General features: G+C 43.0%; 1 protein-coding gene across 4 annotated transcripts in view; it reads right to left on the bottom strand.

Moving 5' to 3' along the window:
• znf423 (zinc finger protein 423) overlaps positions 1 to 12,023 on the bottom strand; it is a 145,088-nt gene that overhangs the window by 14,404 nt on the left and 118,661 nt on the right. For all 4 annotated transcript variants that reach the window (XM_071505977.1, XM_071505967.1, XM_071505987.1 and 1 more), the window contains 2 exons: positions 2,079 to 2,210; positions 354 to 469 (listed from right to left, as the gene is read on the bottom strand). In XM_071505977.1, coding sequence (XP_071362078.1) covers positions 354 to 469; positions 2,079 to 2,210 — 248 coding nt within the window. The remainder of the gene's footprint in view (positions 1 to 353; positions 470 to 2,078; positions 2,211 to 12,023) is intronic.

Here is a 12,023-nt window from a genome sequence, read left to right as displayed (position 1 = left end):
CTGTGAAGCCCAAGTCTTTGGGGAGGGACAGAGGGAGCTACTGAATAAGGTATGTTGAAGGATGGGTGGAAGCCTAAAAGGAAGAGAGGAAAAGATGTAAGGAAGAGGAGGAGAGTGAGGGTGAGGAAGTAAGGAGGTGATCTAGTCGGGTGGGTACATATCTTGTTTTGGGTAAGAGTAAAAGTTGACTACACTTTCTGATGTAACTCCCCTAAAATCCACTTACTACAGTGTCTGTACCTGCACACACTATCTTCCTAATTCATGCCAGAACAGAACAGAACAGAACAGAACGCAGACAGACAAAAGAGTCAGGTCATGGTTAACACAGACACACAATTAAGGTGACCTACCTGTAGTTCTGTCTGAAAGAAGAACTTCTGCGGACACTGGGAACAGTCGTAGATCTTGTCTTCCTGGCCATGGACAGCAAAGATGTGCTGCTGGAGCTTGTTGGCCTGCACAAACACTGGGGGAGCAACAGACAGACAGAGTTACACAGTGTGCATTCGATGAAGTTCGTCAGCCAATGCTTACTACAGCTGAGGGCATCAAAAGTAGTTCAACAGACCAAAAGCTGAAGGAAATGAGTTTAAGGGGGCTGTCCAGTCCAGACCTGTCTATTAGGTCTGTGGGTCTGTGTGCCGCTGCGGCCAGTGATCTGTAGAACCAGAATCATCTACGACCTTGTCAGGTGCCTCTGATCTGATCTACTAAGGTACATGCCTGTTTACAACTGGACAGTTACAATAAACTCTGTACAACGCTGACTAGACTATCTACTGTTGGCAAAGAACCAAATGACAACTAACCCAGTTGTCATTTGTTTCTTCAGTACAAATAACCACACAAACACAAAGCAAATGGAGGGCTGACTGGAAAGGAGGGAGTGCATGGGATTGAAAAAGGAGAGAAGGGAACGAGAAGAACGAGGAGAGAAAACAGGAAGGGCTATCCTCAGCAGACCTTGTGATATTTATCAATAAATTATCTCTTCTTTTTTAACTTCCGCTCCACTGTTGGCTCATATTCTCTTTTCTTTCTTTCTCTCCCCTTTGTTTCAGTAAACTTTTGGTTTTCACTGTGAGTGTGTATGTGTTGAATTATTAAGCCTCCCCGTAGGAGTGGTGCCCATCTTACTAATTCATAAGCCACCAAGGAATAGAGTTAAAGTTTAAAGCGTTGCTGTGTACCTGGGGGGAGGCACACAACACAAGACAAACTCAGCAACTAAGAAGGGGGGGGGGTGTGTGTGTGTGTGTGTGTGTGACAGAGAGAGAGAGTGAGAGCATGTGGGGATAGACAGTCAGAGATGGAACAAGGGAGGGCGAGAGCAAAGGTGCTGACTTAGTTGCTGGTAAAATACTGTAGGTAGACCAGAACACTGAACAGCACAGGTCTAATTTGGTCATCCAGCATTTTGTTTCAGTCTCCAGTGAATTGTACAGCCATAAGATATTTCATATTTTGCTTTTTTGGTGGCATTATTACATGAACTTTTGCCCACACACACACACACACACACACACACAGACACACAGTCAGTGCTTCTTTAGCAGTGGCACCCTGCTGGAATATTACTCCCACAGTTAGAAACATTAAAACAATGGATATGCCTAATGTGTTTTTACTGTTTACCCAAAACCAAAAACTTTACAGCCATTACAGGACATTTACTCAATGTAGCATGATGTGGGGAACCCAGAGAGAGTCGTCTCTGAGCCACAACAGGTACCAGAGCCGATGTCAGGAGAGATTTAAGAGCTAAATTCTTTCAGTATAACAACAGAAGAAAGTCTGTAGTATTCTATATCTAATCAGAGATGCACAGTACTGCAAAATAGATGCTGATCAAAGTTTCTGTCAGTATACTAAAGTCCAGGGCGATGTTGTGTCACTGTTGTGTGCTAACTTGATCTTATGTTTCTGAATACAATATGTATCTCTATGACTTTGTGTCCATTTTAAATACAAAGCAGACTGGACACAAGTCAGTAGGAGTCACCTGTGCTACTGTCCTTGAAGGTGAATGTGTGTTTTTGTGTGTTTGTGTGTGTGTATGTGTGTGTGTGTGTTACCTGTGAAGCAGACGGGACACTTGAAGGTACCTCCCATGCCTTCGAAGCTGTGCTCTATCAGGTGGCAAAGCAGCTTGGCAGGTGAATCAAACATCTGGTTACACAGCTTGCACTCGTGATTGATGCCCTCCTCTGCAAATAGGAGACAGACACGCATGTGTAGGCTGGATTAGGCAACACGAAAACAACAACATGACATTACTTTAGAATACTAATACAACGCATGACAGATGTCTCATGCAGACACACAAACTGTCGGACACTGTCAGGTATAGACTAATATGTGCAGACATATAAGAAGAAACCTGCATATGGCAGTGACAGGAAAACCAATAGAAGTGACACGTGTTCACTAATTTTCACTCTGTTAACATAAGGTAGTGGCGCGCGGTCTCGTTCTGTCAGACGATTGTCAACATCAGCAGACATTTTCATACGTCATGGTGGGAAAAGCACAGGTGGAACTACATTACTAACATTAAGGATTCTCCATTGTAGCATTTTTGTAACTTATCAGTTATACCTTTACAAGTTGTGTCTGATGGCACTTTACGACTGTAGTTTCGCCTCATATGTTCTCCCTGGTTACCTCCATTGTGATGTCTTTTTAAAAATACATAATAATATGTGCAATAATTAACTTATTTCTTAAGCAATGTTACATGTTTCAGATATTATATGAGGGTATGCAGTAGTGTAAGTACTGTACATGACTTAATCAGGAAACAATTTCAAAATAAACTAAATTGCACAGAAAACAGGAGAACTTATCACTCTCCATTGGCAAACATTTTCACTGAATTGTAAATTTAAGGCTCAGCTCCAGATCAGTCGACTTGTTCGGACAGACATTATTAAAAAGGTTGCATTATACACTCCCTCTTTTCCCCTGCTGCACATTCTCATTTCATTTTTCCTTCTCCCTTGTACACTCCCCCAACTCTCAAACACACCAACCCCAGTGCCATATCTGCCCCAACTGGTAATTGTCTGTCCTCCCCACCGGGGCTGTGGATGATCTGCCCTTCCAATAGCCATCCTTCCTTCCCTCCCTCTGTCCTCGTTATCCGCCCTCCCCCAATGCAGTCACTCATCCATCGCTCACTTTGCCCATTCCTCCCTACATGTCTCCTTATCGTCCCTCTTGGTCCATCACTTGCTGATTAATTTGTGTGGGCTCCAATTCAAACCCCTCATCCTTTGTTACAGCTCTTAACATATACTCTACTTATTTCCCACTCTGTTTCTACTATTTCTTTCCATCTGTCAGCACTGGGGGCCCTTCACTGATCCATTCATACAGGCTGCTGAGATTGTGTATAAAGCATTTAGATTTTCTTATACGTCACAACTTGTCACTGCATAATAAGTCACACTATTGCACATGCAGCTCTCTGATGTAAGCGAGTAATAAGAAATAAAGGCAAGAGAACAATAAGAGACTAAGAGAGCTGATATCACATCCACATATGATCAAGTGTATCTTCATCACAAACAGACAAAAGACAAATCACAACCAGCCTCCATCCTTCCTTGTCACTCTCACTTGGGGATTATACCAGTGTTTGTCTGTTTGTGTGTATCTGTGTCTATTTTAAGAAGGTGTGAGTGACATCATGGCACCCATGGTGAAAGGCCAGATGAAAGGTGGGCGTCATAAATACGCACACAAACACACACATGCACCCCTTGACGATCAGGTCCCCTGCCTGTTGTCCTTATCACCATTGTACCATACAGGACCGATGCCCCAGTCGCCCACACACACACACACACGAACACCATAGGACTGTACTGCCCGGAGACATCAGATGGTGTCTTCTGCGGACCAATCTGTGACCCCCTGTGGAGTTGTACACACACACACACAAAAACAAGCTCACACTGACATGCACACACCCTGACTCAGAGATACACACAGACAATGCATGGAGAACACAATCTGTGTCACTTTTTGTCACTTAGCTCATGTCCTGTAAGTGTGTAAATACACATACACACACACACACACACACACACACACACACACACACACACACATTCAAACAGTGTGCAGAACTTCAGCTGCAGAGCTGCAGGGGATCGTGGGGTTAATAACGTCTTCAATCATACATCCATGACACCCATACTGACTAATACCCACACGCACACAAAGATTCCTATCTCTCCTTCCTCAAAGGCCGACACAAGGGTGCCCTAATCCTGTCTCAATAGCTGTGGGTGTTTTTTTTGTGTGTGTGTGTGTGTGTGTGTTTGGTGGGTGCCACATGTGCTTATATGAATGAGATGGTATGCTCCATGGTCCCGGTCCCCAAATATCCCCTTTCCACACACACAGATACACACAGACCTCAAAGGCTGGTTGTGTGGGGCGCCAGTGTGTCCGAGACACACTGAGAGAGATAGAGGTTCATTATCATTTACTAGGAGATTGAAACAGCAGGAGAGTCACATGGAGTGAGACACACAGAGAGAAAGAGGGAGTGAGAGAGGGAGGAGTCTATAGCGCTACCAGTTTAATCGTCATATTTCATATTTTCATTATGATGTTAATATTCCTTGTCTTAGTAAAAGTGCACTTTTATTTCTTCAAAAGAGAAAATTATTGTTAATATTTAACTTAACAGAAGCAAAAGCCAGAGAGAGAGATACACATGGCACAGATAAAGATAGAGGGTTAATAAGTAAGTAATACCTAAGCTTCAGCGATCTCAGTGTGTGTGTGTTTATCTCTGTGTGTATTGGGGGTCCCCGTAGAAGCCACCTTAAACATCTTGCCTCCAGTAGGGGTGATGCTTTCTGCAGAAATTGTTTCACACTGTCCCATGCAGCCAGAGAAAGTGGTCAAACATCGGCTTCCTTTACATGTGCAGTACACACTGATGTGCCTATTACCCACAGTCCAAGATTTTAGACGGTCTAGTCTGACTCCTACTGTACGTGAAGTTACTGCACGTATTCAAGCTGCAATTATGCAAACAAAATCATCAACTGCACTAATGCTAATTAATCACATTTTTATATATCAACATCAAAATCAAACGATCCACAGCCTAGTTCCCCACTGTTGTCAGTCACAAAGCCTTAACCCTGTGTTGTCACTAAGAAATCATAAAGATTATTTTAATTTTTGATTACATTTTTGTCTATCATGTTATTTATAATTTAGCCTAAAGCCCAGGGGGACATCTTCAGATTGCTTGTTTTCACCAACTAACAGTCCAAAACTCCAAAACGGTCTCAACTTTTTATCCTAAAAACAAAGCAAAGCAACCAATCCTCACACTTGAGAAGCTAGAACCAGCAAAGGTTTCCCAAAGGATTTACTAGAACAATTGATTAATTATCAAAATTGTTGATTGATCCTTTCATCAGCAATTAGAACATATAATCAGTACAAACCAAATGATTTCTCTTCTCCTGTGTTTGGGAGAATGTGTGTGTGTGTATGTATGTGGATGTGTATATATATGTGTGTGTGTGTGTGTGTGTGTGTGTGTGTGTGTGTGTGTGTGTGTGTGTGTGCCTTAGACACAGATGATGTCAGTAAGGCCTTATTAAAGAAACTTTGGAAGCTAATTAAATGTCAATCAATTATAGGCTGAGTGAAAAAAGTGGCTACTGATGAAGAAATAAAAAACTAGAGTGAGAAAGAAGTGGCTACTGATGAAGAAATAAAAAACTAGAGTGAGAAAGAAGAGACAGACAGACAGACAGACAGACAGACAGAGAGAGAGGGAGAACTGAAGGGAAAACAGTGAGGTGCAGAGAGATAATTGGGCTGTCCGGAACAAGGGCATGGAGAGAGGCCTCCAACGCCTCTGTGTGTGTGTGTGTATGTGTGTGTGTGTGTGTGTGTGTCCGTGTGTCCCATGAAAGAGTTCTCTTTTCTGACAAATACATTGTTTTGATCAGTGTGCGGGGGGACCGCAGTGTCTGTATGCTGTCCCCCTCTGAGACCCAGTCCATGTGTGAGCGAGTGTGTGTGTATGTGACCCATAGTGAGATGACAGAGCCGTACAGCATCCTGCCGTTACGCTTTGCCTCACAGAGTGCATTTGATCCACCAGCACAGCGCGCACACACACACACACACACACACACACACACACACACACACACACACACACACACACACACACACACACACACACACACACACACACACAGCCCTGGGAGGCCAATGCTGGGACAGAGAACACAGGGGAGAGAGGGATGAGAGGAGAGAGTGAGAGAGAGAGAGAGGCAGGGTGAAGGTTAGGACTCAGAGTTTGTTCTCACAAATCAGAATATCAACTTTTTCGACTTTTTAATGCACATCAAAGCAAGTTCGGGGATTATTTTATGCCTATGCATCAAGTCGTGCCCTCCCTCGCTTTTTTCCACTGGTAATTGTTTAAAAATTAATATGATGGTTAAATCAGTATGAAAGTAGTAACAAAATACACATTTTTTTTGGTCATACACATGTTCGAGCTGTGCTGACGGTTCCCATTATGCATATTTTTGGATTTGTTGCTATGCCAACTCTTGTGGTAATCAGGGCACTAGTTAGACCATTGTTCTTGATTTCTCCACAGGGAATATAATACCAGGACTTGACATTTCTGCATAGACTTTATGTAATAAAGAGTAGCACTCAGTTTGTGTTCACCATCGTCATGTTGTGACAGTAACCATCAACGGGAACATTTCATGTAGTGTTATTATTTGCATAGTGAGCAGCAGACAAACAAGTAACAACATTCAAAAAAAATATGAGTCAAACCGAGAACAAGATGGAAAATGACAGCTTTTACATATGACCGAAAGGGAGAGAGAGCTTGACCGACCCCAGAGCTATGGTTTCTTCTTAACTGGGAAACAACTAGAGCCAAACACACACACACACACAAACAGACACGCACACTAATTGGTGGGTGACTGCTGCACATCTGTAGAACTACTGAGGCAGTTTCACCAAAGTGACAGACAGAGAATATTGGAAGAAAAGGGAAGCAGAAACAATGTGAGGACAGAATGTAATGTAATGTGTGTGGATGGACAGAAGGCAGGAAGGAAGGAGGAAAGACACACAGAAAGAGAAAAGTCCATACTGCAGTCAGACTCAGCACACACACACACACACACACACACAGACACAGAGACACACACACACCCTCATTGCTCATGCTCTCCCTCAGTCTCATTCTACCATTACCCTCCTTTCTCTGCTAATTGACCAAAGGAGAGGGACCAGGTGGCATCGTTCCTGACACACCAGTACACTCTCTTGCACACATGCAAACACACACACACAAAACACATTCAAGCCGGCCTCATCACAGACCCCTGCAACATGCAGCAGAACATAAATGAGCTCCCTGATTTGTGTTGGGGATGGATCCCTAAGGTGCTTGCCTTCCCCTATTACACACCACACAGACACACACCTCTTAACCCTTTCTTAGTCTGGGCTGGGAAATTCCTTTGGGTGCTCGGCCCCCACCCCCCCTCCCTCCCTCTGTCTCTGTATGGGCTTCTGGGGATCCCTCAGGCATCACGTCTTCCCCCCATTACCGCCCTTCCCTGTTCCTGTCGACCCCCTCCATCCCCACACTACATGAGGCTGTGCGTGTGAAAGAGCAGGGGAAAGAGTGTGTGTGTGTGTGTGTGTGTGTGTTTGGTCCCTTGCGGCATAAAGGCCTTAAACCAAGCCAGACGACTGATGGTGAGGACTGCAAGGTAGAGGTAGCTAGAGAAAGAGATGGAAAGAGAGAGAGAGGAAGGAGGACTGTATAGAGAGGACTGGAGGGAGGCATGATGGGATTGACAGAGGGAGAGCAACAGAGGCGTGGGGAAAAAGAAAAAGTGCAGCAAAGAAGACAGCAGTGGACGGAAGGAGGAGGAGTATGCACCTCTCTGGGGGGCTCGCTCAAGGTGTGTTTCCATGACAACCAGGGGCGAGGGGGGGGGGCTGATGCAGGGGGTGTGAGCTTGACCCACTGGTTGTGTGGGGGCTGACGAACACACACACACACACACACACACACACACACACACACACACACACGCTCTTGCACACACGCAACCTGCTGCAGTGCTGGAGGGGTCCCAGGAGTGCCCCCCACCTTTACTCACCCTCTCCCTCTCCCTCTCTCCATACACACACACACACACACACACACACACACACAAAGAATGCTGCAGTGCCGAGGTCCCGCGAGTACGCAACACCCACACACATTCTCCCTCCCTTCTCTCATCTTCCATTTTCCCTCTCTGTTTCTATCACTCTCTCTGTGAGGTAATTGTTAATATTTTCATCATTTGTTTGCTCCTTATCTTACTGTGTGGATTTTTACATTTTGTTGAATGATGATGGGTGCTAGAGTTATACCTCTTTGATACAGAGCAATATCTGCTGAAACAACCTGCTTTTGACCTGGTCATCCAGGTCTTCTTGTCAGAGGTTAATCTCTGGTCACCACCATTCACACAGATTCCAGTCTGCGACTTTAATTCGCATTCACATCTCTGCTTAACCACAGAATCACGCACACAAGAAGCTGGAACCAGAGTCTCATCCGTGGAAGAAGAAAAAGTGCCAAATATTGATTCAAGTTTCTGTTTCACTTCGCTTTGTTGGTCTCTTGGAGGTCTTTTCTTTGTGTTACAATCGTATGGAGGTCAGCCGAATGGTGTCACACCCGGGTTCAACCCAGGTCAAGAGGAAGGTTGTGACAGGTCAGGTGACACATATTGACCTATTCAGAGTGACTGTAGATGCAGGTATGAAATATACTTAAGAGGGAGAGTGACAGAAGACAGTATGGTACGTGATTGAACCTTAGCAGGCAGCTGCCGGAGAGCTCCAAAATGCATTATACATCTTGAAGATGTGTAATTACTGCAAAGACAGCTGCAAAAGGAAAGGAGGGCACTGTTGTATGACTTGTCAACAGCCACAACTTGTGGCTTTTCAGAGGTCCAGTGGAATTTATCAATCTTTTATGCTTTTCCAGGCGGTTCGTGATAGCAGCATCCACTTTACAAAAGGAAGGACCAGGGTTTATTGGAAACAAGACCTTCGCTTGAAAGACTCAGTAGAATGGAGGAAAATCAACAAATTAACTCTTTTCATGTAACTAATGAGGACAGATGACAGTGAAGAACAGATCAGGCTCCTCCTTCTTTCACTATTGGCTACATTCCTCGTTACCCAGTAATAACCGCCTCCAGTGGAAACGCTCTCACACACATAAACACACAAACACACAGACAGACACTCTATTGGCAGACAACGATAGCATATGGCGATGACCAGTTTGTGTTTGTGTGTATAATGAAAGGAAGCACAAATTGAGCATATTTGTGTAGTGTACGAGTGCATGTATGTCTTGGAAGGAAACTCTCTCTCTCTTCTGTGTGTGTGTGTGTGTGTGTGTGTGTTTGTGCGTGTGCACATAGCAGCTTGGATTTTCCCTATCAGATTACATAACAGTAGGAAGCTGGAGCGCTCTGTTCTGTCAAAGCCAAAAGCCTTCTCACTTTCACACATACACATGTGCATGTACGTACACACACACACACACACACACACACACACACACACACACACACACACACACACACACACACACACACACACACAAACATACCCACCATACATCATCGTTGACTCTCAGTCTCTCTCTGGTTATTTATAGGGTATTTTATAGGATATTTATAGGATTATTTAAGGGATACAATTACATTATAAATGTAATCTTTATTGCACATGCACAACTTCATCTGCTTTTCGTGGGAGGTGCATTTTTGTCTCTGTAGTTATACACACAATAACTTAGTGATTTGTGTATTAATGAAAAATCAATAACATTTGTAAATGAATTAATGACTAAATTAATACATACACTAGACAGAAAAAACATGGATGCAGAGAAAAAAATCAAAATTTTCACCATCTGAATCAGTATAGTGTAGAATATACATGGTAAAGACCTTCTGTATTACTATGCAGTTAAACTACTATGTTACTATGTAGTAAAAGTAATTATTAAGATTCAGCTAGGACTTTGTTAAAAACCTCTCTGATTATCTGAGAGCTTGTATTAGTGTCCAATTTGACCGCAGCGAGTGATTGTAGAGCTGTGCCTAGTGTGAGCACCACGTCCCCAAATCTCAGCAGAAAATTATCAGAACTGATGTCACTGATGGGTAAAACTACAAAAACAAGACTAACATCTAACAAAAATGAAAGCATTTAACTTTAAGGAAGAATAACTGAGAGAGCAAGTAAACTGCTGGTAGCAAGTACAGTGTATGAACCAGTTCAGTGTGTCCGGCCTATTAGTTGTTCATATGACAGGGTTATTAGCTCCTGTGCTCTGAACTGCAAGAAAATAAAGTACACTACAGGATGCAGGTGTACACTGAAAGATCACATGTTAACTTAGACGCACACTTTCTATTGTTCACAAACAGTAAAATCGGACATAGACAAGCAAAGCACCACATGATGCTCAGTGTCATCTGGAGAGCACTTGACTGTAACAATGAGCAGCTGACATCAAAGTCTTGTATTAACATACGTAATCAGACTTTAATATTCAAACAGGAGAGGTGCACACATCATCACTCTGGCCTTGGAATCATCACTTAGGACTTTCACAGGAAAATGGGGAATTATCATTTCCTCCAATAAGCACACAGAAACCTAGTAACACACACACATAAACACACACACACTAACACACACACACCTCTTTTTACCTCGTTAACAGGGATGAGAGTAATGAATGCAGAGTATATTTGTGTTTAGAATCTTAATTGAAAGCTTGAAAGTGGCCAGGAGGGAATAAGCCTAATCACTGTGTGTGAATAAACCATCAACACACACACACACACACACACACAGACAGACAAACAGACACACACACACACACACACACACAAGCTCACCACTCCCTGGGATAACTTTTAAAACTGAAGTACCTCTCTTTCCCTTGTCGCCCATTCCTTCCCTTCCTCTCCCCACACTCTCTTCTGTCCCTTTTCCCTCCTCCCTCCATCCTCCCATTTTTTTCCATGGTCTCTCCATCTGTTTACATATGTAAAACACAACTACAGCCCCCTGGATGCACATCAACAGTATGTGTATGTGTGTTAATCTGTTTGGGTGTTGATGCTGGTTAAAGCTATAGAGGACCTCCATGAGGAGTTATAACAACATTTATGGTGGTTTTGGGCAGGCCCTAATTAATTACAGGTATTCTTATTTTTACTAGATGTGTTATTGGTTTAATCACTGTTACTCTTGTGAAATTATTTTATTATGAATTTCACATGATATAAGATAGATGAAAGACATTTTCAATTTTATTATTTTTTATTTTATTATTCAGACAGAACTTGACTTGTATTTTTTCTTTTTTTTTGAATACTTAAATTGACTTGATAATCTAGTTGCAACTTGCAAGTTAAGGTTATCTTTTAAGTGAAAAAAGTTGTGCACATGCACACATCCAAACCCACACCCACAGACACACAGATAAAGGAGAGTGAAGGAGATTTTGAAAGTCAGATTTATGTGAAAGGTGGATCAAACGCAGATACACACTCACACATAAAATCACCCGCCCATCCAGGTTAGCAAGCATGCCTGTATCCATGGCTAATCACCACGGCAACTCTAATCAAGGCTCTGATCTAGTTGTCAAGGTGATGGAGAGAGGGTCACCCCTGACTGTCTTTTCTTTTCTCTGAATGATTAAATTGCTCTGTTTTGGCAACAGCTGTTATTGACATTCCTATTCTTTTCTATCCAGACTGAGACATTACAGTTTAGGGCAACGCGAGAGTGTGTGTGAGACATGTGAAGAGAGGACACACACAAACAAATCAACAATTCAATAATCATTCCTTTTTTTGTACTAAATCTACCAGATATGTGTGTATGTGTGA

This window comes from Trachinotus anak, unplaced genomic scaffold (genome assembly GCF_046630095.1).
Source record: "Trachinotus anak isolate AG129_WGS33_773 ecotype Australia unplaced genomic scaffold, CSIRO_AGI_Tana_v1 ptg000002l, whole genome shotgun sequence".
Taxonomy (NCBI): Eukaryota; Metazoa; Chordata; class Actinopteri; order Carangiformes; family Carangidae; genus Trachinotus; species Trachinotus anak.
Note: the sequence above shows the minus strand (reverse complement) of the source record. Positions and strands in the feature narration are given on the sequence as shown.